Below are 24,388 nucleotides of genomic sequence, written 5' to 3'. Positions count from 1 at the left end.
AGCTAAATATGTTTCTAACCCAGATAAAGGCTTTTTCCTCCGGAAAGAAAATCATGCTTCAGGCATTTCTGTGGCCAAAACAGAAGCACAGAAATCAGAGTTTTGTACACTTTTTTTTTCATTTGCCATTCCTTAGCTGAGGACAAACTTAAGCATTTCAAATTTATGTTTTTTTAGATTGCAGTGTCTGCTAACTCTGTTTTGATTGCAAGCTTGGTGTTTCTTAATATCTTGTAAATAAGCTTACTAAAGCCTATTATAACAGTTTAATAATACAATCCAGTGTTAGACAGTGTTGAACTATTTTCATTTGTGTGAAAGCATTGCATTCTATGAATATGGATTTAGTTTCTGTGTCCCTTTTGAGTTAAGGAAATACATTGTCTGTATGGGTGTTTTTCACCTTGATTTGGCCTTCCTGTTTGTTCAAATTAATAGTGTGTGCAATGTTGTCCTAATAGCTGAGCTCTGTTCTTCTGTGTTTGAATACAGCTCTCCAGCTGGGGGTTTATGTAAGGCACTATCTCTCACAAATCAAAATTTTATTTTTCTGGTTTTGGTTTTGTTTTTTTTTTTCAAATGTGCTAAAGTTTTTGAAGAAAATGCTTACAAAGCAAAAGAAATTCTCAAAATTGTACAACAGATGTTTAGTTTTAGATGCTTAGTTTACACTCTGTCATCTTGCCTCTGTTTAACAATCCCTTCCATTCAGAGGGCTTCAGGTTTTCAATATGATAGTTTTGGTCCAGTTTAATAAGCAGTTTAAATGGCTAATCCAGATGATACATATATTAGTCAACAAGACATGAAGAGCAAGATGCTGAAGTTGCATTCTTAATTTAATGGTTAGACTCCTGTGTGTTTCTTTAGATGTGTTGAGTATTTGGCAGCTCATATTAAACTTGAAGGCATTGGGAGTGTCTAGCTTCTAAATACTCTTAATCTTCAAACTAGTGTAATTGTCTGTGCACTGATTTACAAGCTAGGCTTTACCTGTTTGTTTTTACTGAGGCTAAAGGATTTTTAATGTGTTAGATCGATTACCTGAGGCTAAGTAAATTGGCATACAAAACTAGATATTCGTGTCCAAAGACTATACTGAGGATATCTATAACTTGAGAAAACTGTCTACTGACATACTTTAAAATTCAAAATCAAGACTTTTGAATGTGTTTGGGAGCTTCACAGATGTACAAGTCAAAGGCATTCATTAGCCCATAGTTTTTAAGGCTTTCTATACAAATGTTTTCATGACTTTGTATGAATTAAGGGTTCTTTCCTGGTAAAATTTACTTGAGTTACACAGCTCTTGCTATTAACGCAAATCAAAATCAGAGTTAGGAAAATTCAGCAAAATATTTACAGCTCTAAAGCATGGCAGTGATGTACACATTAAGTAGTATATCCCATCTGTCTGCCAAAGCACAGTTGTTCTCCTGGTTAAAATGAGTGTTTCCACCTAAGATCTATCCAAAAGTGTTTACTGTATGGTATTTTTGTAAGTACTCAACTGCATAGATATTTGTAGATTGGGGTGAGCAAAGAGGGTAAAAAAACCCCCAAAAACAGACAAACACCACTTCAAATGGCTTCCCCTTCTAATGTCTAATTTTTCCTTTAGATATTTTGTTGAAGCTATTCATATTCAGACCTTCTAAATTTGCCTCGTAAGTCATTCTTGCAAGGCCTTTAATCGCCTCCATAATGTATCTGGTTTGCTTCCAGTTTATGAATGTATGTTCTTGAGCTGAAGTACTTCAGTATGGGCATGGTATGTGCTGTTGGGGTTTTTTTTTGATTGTTTTTTAATGTTTCTGTATTTGAGAAATAGGTGTTTCTTTGCAACTGAAGCTATTCTTGGAGCAATTTAGGCTCCATTTAGCTAGATTACATAGTTGGTTGTGTCATTGTAACTTTAAAACACTTTTCTGTCCATTTGACCATTCACAGATGTCTACTCGATACTATAGTTCTTCTTTACCACTAATGACACCATGGAAAGTAACCAAGCAATTCTGTGTGTCTACTTTAAGCCTTCCTCCTTGCTTTTTTTGTAGGGCTAAAGTGTAGCTGTCATAGACTTCCTTAAGTTTCTCATTTACACTATTTATGGTTTAAACAAGGGGGGCATATGGTTACAGTCCTCACTAAAATGAGGAAAACTTGAGGTTCAGATGATAGCAGTGGTGATATTTTAGAATACATAATACACTAATTGTTAGGTTATTACTGCTAACATTAACACTGAATACCTTTTTAAGGTATGTCAGATACTTTTTCAAGTCTATGAATACGTTTGCTGTCACATTCAGGTCATTTTATGGGTAAAATATTGAACTTGTTTACACTTCAGTTTCAGAAGTGAGTTTTTAAAAAGAGTTTCTTTAACTGAGCTTTAAGAAAACCTGAGTGTGTTCTGTAAGGTCAGAGCTACAGAGTTGTCTTTGCAGCCAGCTAAGGCCATACTGACTAGGAGCTTTGACTTTTCTGTCCAGCTCCTGTCAAATGGTGCTGCATTTCTTCAGGATATGAAGTGGTACATATTTCATGGATTCGTATTTCAAAGATTTACTGAATTTATGCTTATGTTGGAAGTCTCAGATCCTTCAGATCAGTAAAGCATGTGTCCAAAATTCAAAGTTGTTCAACTTCTTAACTATGAACATCCGTTTTTAGTGTTTGTGGTTAAAGATGAGCAAAATATTTTTCACTGTTGAAGAGTTTCTGTCCTTGTATGTGCTTTATGTGTGGCAATATGCTTTGAGATGCATATGAGTCTGCATCTCAAACTGAGATGCACTGAGTCTGCAAATGCTCAGGATAGTCTTTGCATAAATTGCATTATATTTAGAAGTCCTAAGTATATTATGCCAAGGAAAATTATTTGTCCAACAACTTAGTATTGAGACTTGCTCTTCAGAGAGAGTTGCCCTCTTCCCATTTTTCCACATTTAGATGTATGGGGTGGGGTAGAGCATTTCTGAAATGCACAATTGGTAGATGTGTTTTGCATGATGCTGTCAGTAAGCCCTTCTAGCACTAACTGTACTCTGTAGGTAGGATACTTCATCCTTCTAGATTGTATACACTTGTAAAAATTCAGAATTACCAGTTTACAGGAAACTTCCTTGCATAGTCTGAACTTTTTTAATTGGGGTTACAATTAGTTGCTTAGCCATGTACCCTCTGAATGTGTAGGCAAGTTAAACCAAATCCACATTTTCAATTCTGTGTATGAATGCAGTTGTGATGCAGCTGTTGGAAAGGTACATTAAGCAGGATTCAAACATTTTCACAGTTAAAAAGTTGAAAGCTAGTGTGAGAATTTGTAGTGCTTGGGAGAAACTGACTGTTGGCTCTGAAATAAAAACTAACGTTATGTTGTGACATTCCACTGTGATGTGGACCTTCTGACACAGTAACAGTTCACTTGCTTAGCTCAGGACTGATGAGCCATCAGAATTCAGGGGAATGCAAAATATTTTATGGGAAGTCAGCCTTGACAAAAAGGGGCTTTTGTAGTCAGGACGATACAAAACTTTTGTGAGTGGAGATGATATGTCAGTGGCTTCACACTGCTGGTTATCGTTAGTTTCATTATTTCAACACGATTGATAAGTAGCTGTCTTCTAAACCAAACTGGAACTGTCCTTAAAACTACATGGAAATAGTTCTAATTCCTGGGACTATTTCCATGTTGTTTTAAAGGTAGTTCCAGGTTGGTTTAGAAGATAACTTCTTATCAAATGTGTTGAAATAATGAAACCAAAGATAGTTTTCTATGCACATGGAAATAGTCTTAATTCTTGGACTATCTAGAAGAATCACATTCAGCAGTAGTACTTTTCATGCTTGTACCAAAGGTCAAGGGAAATCACAGTGGAAGTTTTTCTTATCAAGTAGAGCATGCTGTAGACAAACTGTCCCCTTTCTAACTACTGTGGAATTTTTTTTTTTGTGGCAGAACTTTCTAGAAAATCTTCGTGACCTGCATTATTGGAATACTTTTCAGTTCTGCTCTGAGATGAAAACTTCATATTTGTATAGATAGCTGTGCTCATTAAAGATATGTATTTGGGGAGCACAAAGCAATGTTTTAGCATTATAAAGCCTAGTTGCACAAAGGTTTAAAATGAACCTTGTACTCAAAGACTTTTCTATTCCTTTTGAGATAGTAAAAAATTAAGATAATACTGCTTTCTAGTATGTAGTTTATCACTTTGAATTAGAACAGAAGTTATAAGTTTGAAGCACTGATTATGTATATTTCACCCAAACTGACAAGTGGATAGTCTGATAAGCAGCATTTAAATATGGAAATTGTATTCTATTAATTGTAGTGTATTCACAACATTTTTATATGTACAGTGCAATCCTATTGCATGTTTCCACAGGCAGAAGAGAAGTAATACATTTCAAAGAAACAAACCTTTCTTTTTTTTTTAACTTTATAGACCTAAATTAGTAAGGTGTGAAGCAAACAGGAAAAGTTTGTTCTGCTTCCAGCAGAGCAAGACCTTTCACTTTGGATACACAGAGCATGCAAAATGGAATGATGCAAGGTTGAAGTTCTCATCATTGCACCATGTCAGCCAGTGGAGCTGTTTACGAATGAATCATAGACATGTGTTACATGTTTTGCTTTTCCAGTTCTCTCTAAGATCCACAACCAAGTGGATAATTTTTGGGAATTAATTACAATGGTGTGCACCCTTACTGGCTTCTGCTACCCAGAGCGAAATTAAGCTTACAGTAATGGACATTTTGTCAGATAGTCAAGTGTTATCTCAATATACATATCTAGCAACAAACAAAAAATAAAAATCTCAGTGAGTCTGCAACAAAGTGTGACATACACTTCAGTTTTTACCATTACTAGTTCTTTTCTTCTATAAGCTGTAGAGGTAGCAGAGTATGTTTTCTGTTTATTCAGCACTGATTTTTACAAGAGCGCTTGCTACCTACAAGGTACACATCATTAAAAATCCTGATGAGTTACCTTCTGAATGTTAGGGGACAGTAGGGAACAGATTCAGCTTTGTTACTGCTCACACCTTCTACAGTAAGTACATTTTCTGTCGTAAGTAGGTTCTTTTCATCGTGCTGTTGAGAAATACACCTGCAAGGGCATGGAAACAGATTAGTCACTTCAGTTTCATTCTTCTGCTTCTCAGGACAGCGAGAGAACTGAATGAAAACCAACCAGTCCCAAAATGAGACTGCTGTCAGCTAAATTAGTACTGGTGACTTGTTGGCACTCAAACCCAGTTGGAAGACACTTCAGAAAATGTCAGTGGCATTTGGTCTGGGACATGGAGGAGACAAGAGAAACCTATTTTAATTTATTTAAATTATCTAAGAAAATAAATTTTCCAATCAAATGAACATAGCACATTGCTTACCCAACATGAAGCTATTGCTCCTTATACTTGTGAGGTGGAGCTGAAAAAAATGCTTCTTCCTCTTCATTCTAATGTTGTATCAAGTTGGCAAAACTTTCTAAGAAAGACTAAAATAAAATTTTGTTTTTGCTGTGCCTTCTTTTGCAGAACTGTTAGTAAGTCACAGACCCTGACTCATAGAAAACCTCCGTTTCAGAGCTTGCTTTTTCACTTCCCAAAACTCAAATACCTGCTTGCTCAGAGACATAGCTTGAAATAATTGTATGTTCTGCTAAACTGTCGCAGATAGTTAGTGTTGGTCAGGTACTGTCCTCATTATCTGTATGTTAAATGGATGGCTACATCTTCATTGAAATATAATGATCATGGGACGTGTGTGGTATATTTCATAGGATCGTAGAAGTGTTTTGGTTGGAAAAGACCTTTCAGATCATCAAATCCAGCTATTGACCTAGCACTGCCAAGTCACCACTAAATCATATCCATCAGCACCACATTAATATGACTTTTAAATATCTCCAGGGATGGAGACATAGTGCTTTCCTGTGCAGCCTGTTGCAGTACTTGACAACCCTTTCAATTAAGAAGTTTCTCTAATGCCCATTTAAACCTCCTATGGTGCTTAAGGTCATTTCCTCTTGTTATAGCACTTATTATTACTTCAGCTTCCTTTCAGGTGCTTGCAGAAAATGATAACATGTTCCCTCAGCCTCCTCTTCTCCAGACTAAACAACCCCAGTTCCCTCAGTTGGTCCTCATAAGATTTGTGCTTTAGACACTTCACCAGCTCTCTGGCCATTTGGTCACACTCCAACACTTCAGTGTCCTTCATGTACTGAAGGGCTCAAAACCAAACACAATATTCAAGATGTGAATTCAATTAAACCAAGTATAGGAGAAAAATCATTTCCCTAGTTCTGCTGACCACATTATTTCTTATACAGGCCAGGATGCTCTTGGCCTTTTTAGCCACCCGGGCCTACTGCTGGCTCATGTTTAGCTGGCAGTTGAACAGTGCTCCTGGGTTCTTTTGCATCAGACACCTTTTCACATTTCCCTAAGTAGGTAGCATTGCATTGGGTTGTGCAAGATGCAGTACTTGGCTTGGTTGAAACTTGTATTGTTGACCTCAGCTCATTGATCAAATCTGTTGGGATCCCTTTGTAGAGCCTTCCTACCCACCAGTTCAACATTCCCTCTCAGTTTGGTGTCATCTTTAAATTGAACTGAGTGTGCCCTTGATCCCTTTGCCCATTTAGCATAAGCCTTTGATCTCCTTGTCCATTAGCATAAAGATGCTAAATAGAACTGGCTGCAATACTGAGCCCTGGGGAACACCACTAGTGATTGGCCACCAACTGGATTTAAATCCATTCACTACTACTCTTTGGGCCCAGTCACAGCCAGTTTTTCACTCAACAGAATGTCCACCCACCTGAGCCATGAGCAGCCAATTTCCCCAGGAGAATAGTATAGGAAGGAGAGTCAAAAGCTTTACTAAAGTCAAGGTAGACAACATCCACAGCCTTTCCCTCATTCACTGAGAAGGTCACCTTGTCCTAGAAGATCAGGTTAGTCAGGAGTTGCCTTCCATATACCTGTGCTGACTGAGAAAGGTCACCTAGTTGTCCTCTATGTGTGTGGTGTCACTCAAGGTGATCTACGCTGTAACTTCCCCCAGCATCAATGTTAGACTGACAAGACTGTAGTTCCCTGGGTCCTTCTTCTGGTTCTTGTAGATGAGTGTTAAGATTACCAATCTCCTGTCAACTGGTGCATCCTCAGTTAGGCAGGATTGCTGATACATGATGGAAAGTGGCTTGCTGAGCACTAATGACTCCCTCAGTACTCTTGTGTGGATAAACTCTGCTGAATTACTACAGTGCAGTCAGAGAGAGAAGATAAAAAGGAAGTTAAAGCATAATGCCAGGATTTCTTTAAATGCAGCACAGCTCAGCCATGAGCCTTGCAAATTAAAAGATTAAGGTTTTACCCAAACTATTCTTTAGTCTGTGAAATTATCCCAGAAAGGCCAAAGAAGTTAGAAGTAATATTTTTTTTTTCCTTTGTAACTTGAATGTATTAGAAAACATGGGAGAAAATACCTTACTTGAGCAAAAAATTGGTGAAAACATTTTGTGTTTTATTACAATTTTTATTACTTTTAGTGAAAATACTTGTAGGATATTATGGTGACTCTTACTAATCTTCATGTGCCAAAAAAATGTTCTCTATAAGGCTGATATTCTATTAGTAATCTTGGTAATAGTTTCTTTTTGTAGTTTAGCTTTAATTTTCCAGCCTCTAACCATTTAGTGCTGACCATTTGTGACAAAGCTTTGTATGCAAAGGGTCTCAGGTTAAGCACCCAGAAGCCAGAAGTGCAGTCTCAGCAGAGGCCCAAGAGTGCTTAGCCAAGCACCAAGAAAATGCTTTCTTTCATATGAGATGATTGTCCTTCTTGTCCTGTAGTTCCCCACCTTACTCACTATTTAACTTCTGCATGAAATGAAATTGAGCTCTTACAGGCATTAGTCTCCTTCATTAAACAGCTTAATGCTTAACTCTGCCTTGGATCACTAGAACTGATTCAAGCAGTTCTTCTGAAGGTGACAGGCAGCCACAGTCTTGTCAAAGTGCTTATACAGAAGTTCTTCACGCCGCAGATCTAGTTTTATATTTGGATGTTATTAAACTTACTGGTAATCTATTCAGTATCATCGTCCATCTCCAGAGTGTCTGACAGTACAGCCTTTAGAAGGCACCTTTGTCTTCCTGTCAAGTTTCCTGTAAGTTTAAGTACAGAATTTGTATTTCAACACTAAGGATTTTGTTCTCTTTTAGGATCGAAATAGAATGTATGACAGTCTGAATATGCACTCTTTGGAAAACTCCCTTATTGACATTATGAGAGCAGAGCATGATCCACTTAAAGGTATGTTGTTATGCTAAATTAAGAAAAAAAGGGTCATCCATTCTGCATATTAATACTGATTAATTCTGATTGCTAATTTAGATTCTAGTTCAACTAAAATAGCAGTTGAATTATTTTCTCAACTCACATAAAAGGTCAGTCTCAAGCTGTATTTCGTTGAACACCTTGGTTTACAGTGATTTAAAACTTGAGATATAGTTTCTTCATAGGTTTTTCTCCCTCTGCCCTCTATCCTTCCCTCATTCTCTCAAGAAATTAATAGTTATATTTGAAATGTCCTTATCTGCTGTAGGAAATTAGGCCTTAGTTTGTGCAGATACGTTGCTCTGTTAGAGGTACCCAAAAGAGGGTGGGTGAGGAATCAAGCCACTAGTAGTGTTGCCCTGCTAGTGTTAGTTTTCATTTTCTTTGCAGTGGAAGCTGAAAAGAAAAGTAAGTCCACTGATAAATTCAGGTTTTGTACTTTCAGATTTTTTTTTCAAAGCTTCTAGGATGGTAGTGCATCTAATCATCTAATTTCAGTTTGTCTGAAGAAGTCCAGAAAGACACATGGCTTTAGAATGCTGGTTCTTCTTATTAAATCTTCTGTTCAAATAATTTTACTACAGCAATAAGCATGTAGCTGGTAGTTTGGGGCTTTAAGTCCTCTATTCACTGTACATTAACTGACTCCTGAATTCTGTTTTTCCATACTTATGTGGTGTTTACTCTTGAACTTTAGGGTGGTGAGCCCAATCCATTTAATTTGACCTATTTGGTTAAATATTATTTCACTTGTGGTGTTATAATTAAGCTAACACAATCTAACTTTAAAACTGTGCAATATTTCAGACTTTTGGTTTCAGAAAGTTAATCTTTGTATTGAAGCAATTGAAAAGACAAATCTTAATTTTTATATTGTTATTTACTTCCATCCATTCTCCATGTCTCCTAAATTTAATATAAATTAGCACATAAAAACTCATGTTCTTCTAATTTGAGAGACACTTGGCTAGAAGTCTGCTCCTGGTTTCCTTAAGATCTGCAGTCAGTTGGAAGACTTCTAATATTTAGATGATGTGTAATAGTATTGTAAAATTTAAATGGTAAAGTCAGAAGTTTAAGCATTTTTTCCAAGCTGAAAATCTCAACAAAGCATCAGTAAGAAGTTAGCATTTAGTCAGCCAGTTAACTTTCCTCCTCTTTAGAGTGGAAGCTGAAATTAAATGTTCTTGCATCTGATTTCTTGGGGTTTACTGCCCACAGAGAATTAATTCCAATTTTGACAATTGTATCATTTAAGTTCATTATTTATTCAGTTTCTGTCTATTCTGCCTAAAACATTACCAAGTAACACAAAGGGGTTGAAACCTGTGAACAGTTACCCCGCTGGTGACTGCTGTGGACTAAGAGTATGCATATGTCATCAAAGAGAAGGTAATGAGTTAGACCATCGCTGTTTTGAAGCACTGTTGCTTCAATTTACCACACTCAGATGGTGACTAATACTTCTTTGGTTTTTGGAACCCAAATCTACTGTGAGGCATAAAATCAGAGAAGGCAGAACTTACGTGGCAATATACTGTCAGTGGCACCTCTCCCATTCCTGAAACAGTCAGTTTCTTCACTTTTTTGTAAGCACACTGCCATGACAAATGGAAGTGGTTGCCCTGTCCCCCTGCCATTGTGGTGGTTGCATTTTGGTTTTATGATGCAGAAGAGTTTTCTGAGGCACAGCAAGCCAGGAAAGTTTTTTATTCTTTCATTTTCATTCTTCATTTTTATTCTTGATGTCTTATTATGATACAAGACATGCAAACAGTGCATTTTCAGTAATAATTTTCTAGTAGAGGAAAAGACAAGATAAGGCTTTAAGACTTTTTAAGTGAATTGAGTTCATACACAGACACTTTTGAAGCGAAGTTCAGACAGTTACTCTGGTCTTTCCAGGGACGTGAGCATAGGGTTTCAGTCTGTGGTTAAAGGATTTATTATTTTTTTTTACCAGTTTCACCATCAAACTCTTGCAGTGAAAATGTATCTGAGTTTTATGTTTGAACTAAGACACATGGAAGCCATACATAGTCATGTATTCTAAGGAAATCCATTTTTTTGTTCGAGTGCCAGAGAACAATGCATACGCCAGCTGAATTTAAATAGAGTGATTGTGTGCTGTTCTTTAAATTGAATCATTAAGATTTTTTCCCTCTTTGGAAGTTATTTTAGCTGAAACAGCTACATTATTAACAGTAAGGCAGTAGAAATGTTCCTTATTGACTGAAAGCGGATAGAAGAGCTTACATCCTAGAATGACCTTTTAGTTCCTTTCTACTCCTCTTCTGTTCAGTCACCATTAGTCAGCATTTCTGTAATTTCCTAGCAACTGCAGCTTTTTTTTTTTTTTTATGCAAGCCATGAAACATGCAGTTTGCTATTTCAGGATCTTTGGCTTTTCTTTTCACCACAGAAAATCTGACATTTACTTAAGAACCCATCGTGCTTGCAGAATACACAGTATTTAAGAATATTACTGATACTGGTTTCTATTAATAAATAACATAGTGGTAACTAAGGAATATTTTGTAACTAGAGAGTACTTTTATGACATCTTTTTAAGTTAATCTAAGCACACAAAAACAATCTGCCTTTTATATCTGATCACAGCAGTGAAATGAAAATCCCTGGAATTTTAAGCACGTGTTTTGCATTTATCTGCTTACAATATCTGGAGTATGACTAAGCATTTTGTCTCAGATTCTGCACCATGCAGAACAGACACTGCGTGTACTAGTTCACAGCTTTAAATTTGGCATTTCAAGAGTCATTTTAAAAGGAAGTCAAATTTCACCACTTTTGCTTTCATGAACTTGAAAGAAATTGATTTCAGATATGATTCACTGAAAGCTGAGTTTATGCCTGCCAAAAATTGTTTAGAGATGCATGCTTTCAGCTTCAGTTAGACAAAGTTTAGTCATTGCTACAGGCATGATCAAAAGAAAGAAGTAATTTTTAGCTTTCAATAAGACACTTTTTCAAGGTAGCTTGGTAAGGAATAATTGACTTCAATAGTCATTGCAGCAGAAGTGTTGAACACATTAAAACTGATATTTCCCATGTGATTTTCTTGGAATGTTTTTCATGGTGAGATGTTAAGTAATGTTTAATATTACCCTTTCAATCAGTGGAATATAAACTGAACTTAAAGTTAATAAAAAATAAAATAACTAATTTTTACATCATTGTTCCTAAAGACACTTCTTATTCTTCTAGCACTCTTAAAATATTTTTGAGAGAAGAATTACAATGCAATTCTGAAACACATAAGTATTGGTAGTATAACCCTTCCAGGTGTACCTCTTGTATACCTGGAGTTTTTTTTCCCTGTTCTTCTCCAAATACCAATGCTTCTTAATGCCAAGGTAGCAAACTAGACATTTCATAAGCAAGAAGGCCAATACTTTTGGGTTAAAACAGAATGTGGAAAGAACTGGGGAAAAAAAAAGTTTTATTTTGCATGAAATATGTATCAAAATTGAGGAGCAGGGGATTTAATGGTACTTATTACCTAGTATTTTAAACATATTTAATGACTGGTATATTTCATATAATTTAAGGACTTCTTTTGTGAGGCATGAATATTATCATGCTACCCAATTTGCAATTCATTTCTGTTTCCTAACTCACTTAGGGCTCTGCAAACTAGTTGTAAGATAGTTACAAATCTTAGCTGCAGATATGTTAGCAGAAGTAAAAAGACAGAACATTATTTTTATTTTGAATTTTTCTTCAATTTCTTTGTGAGTGACTGTCAACAAACTCAAATTTTGTAGAAAAGTTATGCAAACACTGTTGTTCAGCTTATTGTAGGGAAAACAATTTGATCCACTTCAGAAGTCTTATCTGCCTCTTTTGGTTTTAGTTTCTCTTTCAATTGATTTAGTTGAGCTTTCTAAGTGTAAGAGATCTTTCTTTCAAAAGCAACCTGCTGATGCATGTTCAGTGAAGTGAAAAGCATTGGTGACTCAGCGACAGCACTGAGAATGTTTTCCCTTTGCATATAGTGACTTCCACTTGCAAAGAAATTTGTTTTGTATTTTGCCTTAGGAAGCTCTAAGGTTTAAAGTTATTCAATTACTTCCTAGACTAATACAAATTACACTCAGAAAAGAGTTTATGAGACTGATCAAAAAATGTATGGAAGGAAAAAACTTCCTCTTAGTCATATAAAAGGTTTTGAAATTGTACACACAGATTGTTTCCTCTTCCTATCATAGAAACTTTTGATGATAAAAGGATATATTTAAGACTGACAGACTGATTTGCCGAAATATATCAACTATCAGAGACAAAGTCTTTGGCCTTATTAAGACTGAACATAATTCTTAGAATTATGTAGAATCCTGTAGAATCCAGGCTTTCTGTACATGTTGTCCAGATACGGTGTTGTGCTGTAGTCCTAACTCTACTGATTTCAAAATCTGAGCTTTCTGAAGCTGCTGCAATTCTCAGCCAGTCACTGGTCTGTTAAAGTAGTTTGACAAAAGATTAACTTTGAAGCTTTTTCCCTTCCAGTTAGGAGATCCCCTGGAAAAAGAAGGCAAAAAAAAAAAAAAAAAGATGAGAAAGGAATTTGTGATTGTCAGTCTTAATTTAATTATTTCAGACCTTTTTTTTTTTTAAAAGGAGGGGGAGTAAACATGAAATAGCAAAGCTGTGAAACTGTTGAGTCAGCAGTGTCTAAAGCAGTCATTATTCTTAAATCTGATCCAAATGTTTTAATGCATGGGAGTGCCTCCAACAGTTTAGTTTAAATAGAAATAGAAAGTATGCATTTCCATCAGTAGCTATGAATTTGCCTTGAAATGAGGAGTAAGCATAACTACATCTGCATGTTCATAAGAAGCTTTCAAAAAGAAAACGAAACTTCCATTGCCGATATTAGTAACATGAGATTACAGGAGTGTAACAAAAGCTAAGTTTGTTACTCCTTCCTCATGGTTTGGTGTAGCAAGACTTCTAACCCAGTTTAGTGAGTAAACTGTCCCTCAAGAATTTATTTGCAAGCTTTTAATTTTTTTCTATTGTTCTCTAACTGTTAATTGCATTTAGATATGGAAGAGGGGGCTGAATTTAATAGAACTCTAGCTGCATAAGAAATGACAGGTGCGACTGCTTCTCCTTAGCAATACTAATTTGAATTTAGCCATAACAGATGAGAATTTCTAATTAGTGGTAATACAATGAAGTTACAAGTTCAGGTTTACTCAGAGAAAATTCCTGTAACACAATGCTTTATGATACAGTACTGTAATATTTGGCTTTTTGTTGTGCCAGCTAGCAACACGTTACCAATTTGGGGTGCTGTAAAGCTCAATTCCATAGACAATTCAGTGAAGTGGTGATTTCTCATTTCTCAGGGATGCTGTATGTCTATTATTTATTAGTTATTGTCAAAGTAATTTGTCAACTTAAGGGTGCTTTGTTCCTGATTCCTTTCCTGTCAACACTTAGACTTAGCCATTGCTAGAAGGGTAGAATATTTATAGTTCCAAGAAACATTAGGTGTATCTGTAAATGTTCAACATAAGAGAAAAAATGGCTTGTACTTGTATGTTGAAAGTGAACATCTTGAAGATAAGGAACGTGAAGACAGAGGCTGCTGAGCTTCTTGCCTCCTTGCCTAAACGTGCTCTGCAGCCTCTGTCTATTAGAGTGGCATTCATCTGCCCTTTTGCAGGAGGCTGCCGTTGTCTTTCACCACTTTGTCCCCACTTTCCAATTCCCGAAGAGAAAATAATTTCTACTTAATCTCAAAGTGTTCTGATGCCATCCATTCTTATAATAATGATATCTGTGGGAAGATAAATAGTGCATGGCTGTATAAAAATCTCTGCCACAATTCCTGTAAATAGTAAGGCTGAATAAAATATCCTAAATAATCTCAATCTTGCTGTGCTGAAGTTTTGAGTGTAAGAGGTCATGATATACAGAGTTTTTTTCTACATTTTTGGGTAGAAAAGTACCATGTTTGTTTCTGAAAGGTGAAGAGCAAAACTTAAACACTATTAGTCGCAGGTTTTCAGCAAAATGGTGGGGGTGCTATTTAAGCCCAAAGGTGCCTTTGGGATGCAGATCTACTATTGTGAGAAATTTCAAGTCATGCTTCTAATTCCATGGCCTTACCAGCAGCAGAGAGGAAAAAAATACCTACAGTGTGTGATAGGAATGGTTAGGCCATTCATATGTGGATTTCTGATTTAGTTTTCTTCTTTTTTTTTTCTTTTTATTTCCCATGTTTCTTTTTAGAAAGAGTGAGCTTTATAGGGTATAACAGTGTCTTACTAATACTTACATCTTGCAAACCATCTGGTATGTTTGCAGCTTCCTGTAAACAGAAAACATCCCCTTTAGTAAAAAGCTATTTGTAGTGAATGGACACTTCAGTTGTGCGTTTTAAACCACTCCTTTAACTATTAAAGTCTAACTTTCACCAGGGTAGTAAAATATAGTACTTCAAAAAATGTAATGTCAGGATAATGAGGTTTTCAAGTCATTTCATTCAATACAAAACACTGATTTTTGCTAATTCTGTCATAAACCAGTCCTCTAGTTTTGCCAGACTTTCCAAGGAGTATTACATATAGTGGTTATATGTAATACACCAAGATAGAGTCATAAACTGGTTGATAAAATTTTAATGCCCTAATTCCTATATTAACATGATTTTTCTTAAATGGATTCAGTAGAGAAGCACTAAACTGTAGAAGTGCCACTCTGTTAAGCACTGTGCATAGTACAGTTATTCACAGTCACTGGAAGAGAAGACTAAAGTAGTCAGCACTATTTCTGGGTGTCATGAAACAAAAAGTGGCTTTATCCTATTGGAGCTGATCCCAAAGCACATTGCAGATCTTATGACCAGAGAATTAAGGTTAAGAAGTCTGTTCTTGTCAGCTTTAACTTAGGTCAAGGGTATTGTTGGTTAATGTGCTTGGAGTTAAATATTAGCTCTTTATTTCCCTCAGGAAAACTGGGAATATAGTTTATAATTTAATTCTAAGCAGAGAATTTTCATTACTTTTTCTAGCATAATAGCTAAATCCTCTGCATTTGTTTTGTTTTGTTCTTTGGGTTCTTTTGTTTTCCTTTTAAGGTCGCTTGAGTTATCCACATCCAGGGACTGACAATCTTCTGATGTTAAATGGTAAGTGCTAATCTTCTAACAGTTTCTAATTATCTCTAGCTTAGCTTAAATCTGACATGTTGGTATAAAATTATACTATTCTGTTATTGAATTACTTGCATCCAGTCTTCAACACTGATGGGACTGTTGCCATTTTTCAGAGCTGAATGGGAAGAGCTAATCTTGCAGCAGCCCTTCATTGTATCTAGCACATTTGAAACCTCAAATGCTTGTAACAATGCACTGGTCTTTTTTTTTTGTTGTTGTTGTTGTTCTCAAGCAAACCAGTAGTATGTTCTCCAAAGATCTTAACATCTATTATACAGAAACAGGAATTAAAAAAGTAAGGCAGCCAGAAAAAAAGACAAAGACATGATTTTCTATCTTGTATAAAGAAAAGGTAAACTTTAGACTTTATTTTACACTTTTGTGAAATAATATTTCTTTTTTGGTGGTGTTTTTGGAAGTGTCTTTGTCAAATATGTTTCTAACTGCAAAATATGCTGAACTTAAGAGTTCATGTTCACGTTCCTCTCCCAGTAGGTCAAACTTCATGAACATCTGCTACTCAGTGAAGGCATGAACTTTAGCCTTTGTTCAAGGCTAAAGAAGGAAGCAGAGCTTGGTAATCCATCTAAGTCAATAATAAATCAGGGGGTTTGCACATAAATGTTTTCTACATTGAGAAAAATTAGGACTATAATGCACAGCTTCTCTAGATTAGAAGCTGTTGTACATGAAGCAAGCACACTTTTGTCATTGTGTTGATGGTTCTAAATGTTATTACCACTAAAGACCTAACAAGAAACAGAATTTGAATGGTTACTTCAGGTTTGTTGTTCTGAGGAGCTCTGTTTTTTATTGTTTTGCTCCTCCTCACAGTCATTTACCCTTGTGCACTTGGATATAAAGTGAAAATTACCTAATTTCCCTTGTAACACTGAGTTTAAAATTTTTAAGGAAGTAACAGGTTCAAGCAAAGGAAACTATTGCACAACAGACATTTGAAGGATTGGCTACTTGATATTGATTGAATAGTTCTGTAAGATAATGGAGTATCTTGAGAAGCAAAAATAGCTCCCTGTCGACATAAAATTAGGCCATAATCTTGATTGCTGTACCTTGAATATTGATGTGTTTCACGTTACAACATTTAAGACTTCCTCTATTTAACTGCAACTGTAAGACCTATTTTACAAGCTTTTTTGTTCAGGTAGTATATGTGCAGTGGTCACGATCTGCTGAATTATACTGAAGTGTTACATGGAAGGCTTTTAAAAACTAATCAATGTTATGAGATATTGTGATATATTTCAATTCAATCAATGCAAGAAATTAATGTAATTTTATGTGTTCTGATACTTAGAATGGGGAGTCTCTCTTTCTATAGTTCTGTGGGCCAATAGAGCACGTGAGAAACATTGTTACATTATGGAATATCTAGGTAAAAAACTCTTTTGCTGTTGATATGGACATTGAAAAGATTCTTCTCAGTGCTAGTAGTCTATTTCAAACACCTTATCACAGAACTAGAATATGCACTGAAGATTATCATATTTGTTACTGAAGCTGATGGGATTTCCACTTTAGTTGGAAGCTAGCACTTTATGTAACTCCTGTCCTCTTTAAAAAGCTGTAATGTTATTTCCAACTTTCAACAGAAGAGATAAAAATTTAGAGTATCTAAAAGACAGATGTTGCAACACTTGATTTTTAGGTGTGCCCTTTAGAATTTAATTCAGAGCCTTGGTTTAGGCACTCAAGCTCTGTTGTGTATCTGGATTGTCTGATGTACCCATCAGTGCAGTCCAGTGCAATCAAATGTATGGTTCAGGGGTGTCTCAAGTTGTAATGTCTGAACTGCGGCTCCTTACAGATAAAGAGCAGGGGCCCTGAGAGCAGATTGTGCTCAAACTCTGCACAACCTTTCTTAGCAGAAATTGATGGGCTTCCTCCAAAGTTGTAGTAATCAAAATTGCAGCATGAACACTGGCTAATGAAGTTGTAGACTTCAGTTTCATTCTCTGCTTAAGTGGATTCAAAGTAACGGCATCTCCAGTGTCCCTGTGATTGGTGCCTTGAAGGGAGGAGTAGGGAAGAGGAGAGTTGGTAATCCAGAGACATACATTTGTGTCTTAAATATCATTTGTAGTCACTACAAGGAAGAACAGGAATACTAGACCTTTGTTAAAGTAAAGAACCAACATTTTTAAGGATCCTGGGCCCATCTGTATCTGTATTAATAATTAACACTATACCTTGACCCTCACTGGATGTTAATTAGCTTGATTTTAGTGGACTGGTATCTCTGGATCCCAATAAAGTTCTGACATGAGCAATGCTGGAACTCCTCAACCCTTTTAAAGCTAAGCACTTCTAAATAAAACTTAATTGTAGCTATTTTTAACTCTTGAATGATAGATGTTTTCCAGATCATTTAAAGTGTACTTACTGAACTGTACCTAATATTAATATTTACACTTTTCCATATTTAAATTAATGAAATTAACCAAAGGAAAGATGATTAATGTGTTTTAAATAAATTATATACCTGTTTCAGCTCAAGCTAGAAAAAAAAAGCACTGCAGCATTAATGACTGTTGTCTCTCAAAATTCAGAAAAAGAGATACTTTGGAATGGGTTTACTTGAGTTCAACTTTAATTGTCCACTTAGAAGCTTTTTGCAGTGAGAGTGCAATTATTGGGGTGCAGGGTGGTTTTTTCCCATTATAGGTTTCCTCCCTTTTACAGTTTTAATGCATTGATTTATTTTTTTTTTTTAGTGGCTGTTGAAACATAATGCACCATTTGATTAGTTTAGCAAGGGAGCATTAGACTTTCAAACAGAAGTTATGAAACTTCCTTTATAGGAATTGCTAAATGAGTTTCTGTAGTCTGTTATTCATGCCAACCCTGAGTGGTCATCACAATCTCTTTCAGCCTTAAAATCTATAAGGATATGATTTCTAATATAATCTTAATATAATTTAGGCACCAAAATCCAATAGAACAAAATAGGAATTAAACACCTACCTCCTTTGGTCTAGACTCTTGGGAAATTTTTGCCATAATTGTTTATGGATTTCTTTAAATGACAAGTAAGTATTAATGAAAAAAGCTTCATTGCTTCACTGTCATCATTTTGTTGAATCAGAAATGCTACTGACACACAGCGTTTTATCTTACCTTCTATAATAAATATAGGAAGCTTGCCTATTAGTTCTTATTATACAACATTGTATTTTGAATTCAGCTCAGTCATTCAGTTGAATTGTTTATATATGTATATATTTGATCTCTGGTATGTATTTGAAATACGTGTCTGAGTAAAAGAGAAATGATACATTTGCTATATGTGTGATAGCATTGCTCACATGAACTACAAAGTTACGTTTCTTTTGTCTTGATGTTAGGTGAATATGCACAAAATAGTGTGTTTAACTTTGTTTGTCATATTTCTGCCTCTGAGCTGATTTAAGTAGCAGAAAGGAGGATTATTAATTTTTTTGGACAGGTTTAAGCCATAAAGCATGCAGCTTTAGCTGTATAGAAACAGGTGGTTTTGATTGTAAGAGAAAGTCTTTGTTGTATGTACAGCACTCAGTGTTGGAAGGCTTCAACATTTTTGGCCTTCATTTTTATTGGGCATTGTTGTACTTCTGTACATGTTGCCTAATTTGTATTTTCTAGAATAAAGATACACCTTTTGTACTTTCTCGGTCATTTGGAATCTTTCAGAGTTTTTGGCTGATTAAGATAGCCAGCATTACAGACTGAAAGATACCAAACAAAATATTTCTGTATGACTTACTCATTGAACAGATTCAGAAAGGAGGGAAGGAGTTTGATATTTTCCTTCTTTTGTTTTTGTAAATCAATTATTTGCCTCCAGTGTCTGGCTTTTCCCAAAGAGCTTCCCTGCAATTACTTGACTGTATTGTTTACAATGTACTAAAAGTTTGATTCAGTGGAACTGTATTGACAAATAGTATCTGGCCTTGGAAAGAAAATGTGTACACGTACATACGTGTGTGTGTAATGTGGGGAAATGGAAATTCCAGAGTTTCGTGAAGGTACTGCTTCTATCTGTTATTCTCAGTAAGACTTTGTAGGTACAGTTATCAAAGCAGCTCACCTATAATGTAACCACTGTGCTCTTAAAGTCTGGATAAAAATAGGAAAAAATAGCACGTCTTGCAAAACCAGACATTCTGATGTTAATGATCACATCTGTCTAGAAGCAAAGTGACAAAAAATCACTGGCCAAAACAGTTTGCGATTTAAATTAACAGGACTTTAGGAATGGGATTTGCCACACAAGTAAATAAAAGTGACAACATCAAGTACAGTTTATTTTCCCATGTTTTGTGATTTCATTGTTTTTCTGAAGCAAAGAATTAATCTAAGTTCAGTATATCATTGTAAAGTCCATTTTTTTATATATAAATATATAAAATATGGCAACAACCACTCTTTTAAGTCGAATTGCTTTGGAGTTTTTTAGGATTGTAATAATCTATTTGTGTTTCTTCTTTCTCTTGCTGTTGTTTATTTTTAAATACAAAAAGAAAAGTTCAGGTGTTTAACAGAATGTTTTTATGTATATCAGCTTGTCTTAACTATGAAATTGCAAGGAAGAATCTGAACTGGTTTAGTGGGAAAGGAGCAGAAGAGGGTAAATATTACTGAGGCTTGTGGATCCTTATTAATATGCATTTATATATTATTTGAAAGAGAACATGGCACTAAAGTCATTGCTATGGATGTGGTGCACTTGAAGTTTCCCTTGTTGCTCTAGTTTTATTTGGGGAAGAGAAAAAGGTGGACAGGGCATTAGACAAGGGCTTAGTGACGCTACTGCTAATGCTGCGTGGGAGTCACTTTGGCCAAGAGTCAGAGGACATTTATACACGCTGCAACACTGACACAGAACTGCATGCCTTGCAAGTGCCTGGCTTCACAGGAAAACAAGTTGAGCATTAGATTCCCTATGCAGCAGCAACTAATGAGAGAACTAATGGCACAGAAGAGTACATTCTGGTTTGTGGATTCTGTTTTAATAGGCTGAATTTAGGTGTTTCTACTTGGTTAGATACCCAGATCTCTTTCTGAAAAGTGAAGGTTTCTCTTTTGTCCTACTAGCAGAAATTCAGAGAAGCTGAAAAACTTTAAGAGTAAAGGAATGTCCTCATCAGTAGTAATTCTTTCAGATGAAAGAAAACAAATATGAGAGTTCAATGCAGGTTGGACAGGAATACGATGACTGCCATGTAAAAAAGTAAACAGCTTTAAGGGAGAAAAAAAAACAAGGAGAAAGTTTTTCAGAATTCCATAAGCAACTCACCGAATTCTTAGTGGGGAGAGATCAAGACAACAACTTCTAAAAAATACTTACTAAAACCTTTGAAAAATCCCATGCAAATGGGAGGCACCAGGATATAAAGGTTCAATAATATGAGAATGGAATGGTGAAAGACATTTACCTGTCTCTAGGTGTATGAGGTTGTATATATTTCAGTGTCCTAGAACCACATTACTGTTTAGGACAGATATGTGTATGGAGTCCTAGTAAAATTAAAACAATAATGCTGAGACGCAACAATCTTTGATCATAAATGTTGCTGTAACATTATGATTTATAGTAGTATTTTCTATTTGGTTAGTTAACAGCAATGCTGTAAATATTAAAGTCGTCTTCCTCAGATGCAAAGTCTGTGGAACAGAAATAGAACATACTCTGTGTAAACATAACTAAGAAATTGAACACAACTTAATAGTTTTTGTATTAGTAATCTGTCTATTTTTAGTTTCCTAGCCTTCAGGCAGCGCAGCAACCAGTGGGGTCTTCTGAACTGTGGCTATATGCAAGATCTCTTGAAGAAGTTAGGAAAATCTTGGATTTAATTGCAGTCTGTCAGAAATCATTGCTTTGCCTTTGTGCAGTGTTTTTGATACAATGCTATTTCTTGTGACTTGTGCCCTGATTTTGTTTGCTACCACAAGGAGTCTTTTGTTTCAAACAAAACCTTGCGGTTAATTTTCTGCTAGGTCTTTTCATGAAAAAAAAAAAAAAGGTCAGAGCTTATAGCATTTGTATTGTCACCGCAAAGGACTGCACAAACTGTTCCACGGACCAGGATGTTTCTGTGATTAGTTCTTTGCTTGCTACATGCTTTTTAAAGTAACATTTTCCTTTTTACAATTTGAGTTCCTTGTGTCTTAATTAGACACTTGCATAAGATATGAACCACGTTTGCAAGGATGAGTTTAAAAGTTACCATAGTTTATGTATCCATAATTAGTGTGAAGTTAGCATCAAATGAAAAAGAAGTGTTGAAATATTTCAGAGTATGTTCTTTAAAGCTGGTGCTAATGTCAGTTTAGTAGTAAAAGAATATGATATTTAAGTGACACTTCCATTTTCATGCATTCTCTGCTACAGTTATCAGTAAGAAATACTGATGCAGATTTTTACTTATCTCTTACCCACATGGTTCTTTGCATCTCAAATATTTTCATATGTGGGCACAATGTAGTTACTTGACATTTCACAATTTGTCCTTTGTTTGCATGCAGCGAGGAGTTATGGGCGAAGACGAGGTAATGCACTTCTGTTTGTTACAGTACGATTAATTCTGATTGAGTTGTTACTGATCATTACGATGAATTAATCCAGGCTGTTGATTATAAATGCTTGTCTGCATGTTATCTTAGTTTGGGAAAGATGGAGGGAAGGAGGGGTGCAGCCCAGGTTGTTGCAATCACTGATCTCTGTTTAGGATTTTAATTATAAATCCTTTAATCAGTTAAAGCACTGTAGTTCTAATCATAATTTAGTTAATGCTAATGGCTACTGCTTGCAGTTGTTGCCCCCTTTAAAAGTAGGCAGTTTGCTAATTGTTCTAACTTCTCTTTCTGTGCTTCTATAGCAGTGGTAATGTACAGAGTAGAAACTAAAAGCCTTTCATAAGCGTAGCAAGATGTCTAGTAGAAAACTCATAGAAACAGCAAAGTGTTTTTATAGTACAAGACAGTATATGCTTACTTCATAGTACAAGACAATATATGCTTACTGACCTTGGAAAAGCTAAAATGATTCAACTAGGAGGATGTGACCTGCTGTTCTTGCAAAGACTGTGTAAAGTGTGCAGCAAATACATCAAGATCTTCTATAGCATCCGATATTCACAACACATACATAAATTCCTGTGTCTTGATCTCTGCGTTCATGCATGACTGACTGCTTGGTAGCCCTAATGTAGAGAAGAATGATGATCCACAGCGTGGTCTGTCTTCGTACAGTTGTGTGGTGATGATTCCTGGCAGATCTTGCTTAATTCTTTTCACTGTTGTTAAACAAAAAGAGACAAGTGTTTTAAATGGCTTATCCTTAGTTCACAGTCATCGTGAGAAATATAAAAGCCTAGCAAATTAGCTTTTTGCTCTTTTCATCTGAGAGACATTTGAAAGTGAAGAGGAGGGAGAAGAAAGTATTAGGAGTCATACAGAGCATGTTACTCTAATTGTGTACATCCAATTCCTCTGTGTCATCGTAGCTCTTTGAGGAGCTACAGTGCTTTTAGCAAACCTTTACCCATATTAAAGTAAAACTGATCTCTCCAGTATCACTTCAGAACATGACCTGGTGGTTTAATTTGTACTGGGAAGAGAACCTTAGATTCAATTTGTTCTTAGATTTTAACATGGGATTGTTGATAGGAAAAAATATTCTGAGGCTTAATCTTTTATTCTTTTTCCCACCCCTATATACTTGTGTATATTGTAAATAGAATTTGTCTAAGAATTACTTTTAGAGAAACACAGAAGAATAATTTTCTTCAGCAATGTAGAGACTTGCTGAGGTAAAGAGCAAGTCTGTGTGCTTTTTACAGAAGTAACCCAGCTAAATTACAGTCATTTTAGATTTAAGATGTTATGAATAACTCTCATGTTATTAGTGAAAATTCTTTAAATCCCCACTTCTGCAGTTTCCTGCAAGTTCCTCCAATTTGGGTCTTAATTTCTTCCTTTAGCCACATTTCCCTTTCATTGTCGTTATGGTAACTTCTCCATCTTCATCATTTATATCAGTAATTCAGAAATCCATTGTTACATCCCCCTTTCTCAATCCTGTAACCAAAATTTAACAACAAGAATCTGCCTGTCTGCTCCTTCCAATTGCTTTTACTTGAACTTGGAAGATGGAAGATGTTGACTATTTAAGATATAAAATGAACTTGCATTCCAGAAGTGTGCTAGGTTGGGCAATTTCATTTTGTTAGCTTGCTTCTTTTTGGAAAGCAGTTGAATGAATTGATAATTGTTTTAATAAATGAGAGAGAAATGGGAAAAATTGCACTTTGGAAGAAGTGGTGATGTGGGGTATTTAATTTATTTCAGAGAAGTTTTGGGGCCTTTTGCTCTTAAAGGACACTTCTGAAGTTGAAACTGTCTTTAATTTTTCCATTGCTAATTTACAGCAGTAGAAATTCGAGTAAACTAAGATCCTTATCCTGGCCTTCTGAGTCCTACTGGTTTAGAGTTCTCTAAAATCTGTAAATATGAAATAGGAGGGAAATAAGTGGAACAGGATCAGCATGTTTTTCTGCCATCTATACATCTCTTCTGACTGGTGTGCATTTGCCAAGCCATCTCATGAACTTCTTAGATTCTGTGATTGCTTTCCAGGGTACCTATAATGTTACTGCAGATTGCTGCATGTTAGGAACCACTGAAAGGCTTCCCTTCGAAACTGTGGTAAATTTGGAAGTGAGAAGTCTGAATCAGCTCTGTGACTCACTTTTCAAGTGTTATAATTTGCACACTCATTAAATTTCTCTTGTTTCTTAGAAAAAAAATCTGTTCTTCTGTTACCAGCATCAGATACCT

At 35.7% G+C, this 24,388-nt stretch overlaps 1 protein-coding gene across 3 annotated transcripts in view; it reads left to right on the top strand.

Moving 5' to 3' along the window:
• CPEB2 (cytoplasmic polyadenylation element binding protein 2) overlaps positions 1-24,388 on the top strand; it is a 49,683-nt gene that overhangs the window by 7,598 nt on the left and 17,697 nt on the right. Inside the window, exons 3-5 of one of the 3 annotated variants that reach the window (XM_064151427.1) lie at positions 8,247-8,337; positions 15,470-15,520; positions 22,076-22,099. In XM_064151427.1, the coding sequence (XP_064007497.1) occupies positions 8,247-8,337; positions 15,470-15,520; positions 22,076-22,099 (166 nt within the window). The remainder of the gene's footprint in view (positions 1-8,246; positions 8,338-15,469; positions 15,521-22,075; positions 22,100-24,388) is intronic. The other 2 variants (XM_064151429.1, XM_064151430.1) reach the window with 2 other exon arrangements.

This window comes from Pogoniulus pusillus, chromosome 11 (genome assembly GCF_015220805.1).
Source record: "Pogoniulus pusillus isolate bPogPus1 chromosome 11, bPogPus1.pri, whole genome shotgun sequence".
Lineage (NCBI taxonomy): Eukaryota > Metazoa > Chordata > Aves > Piciformes > Lybiidae > Pogoniulus > Pogoniulus pusillus.
The sequence above is the reverse complement of the archived record's forward strand: the minus strand, read 5'-3'. Positions and strand labels throughout refer to the sequence as shown.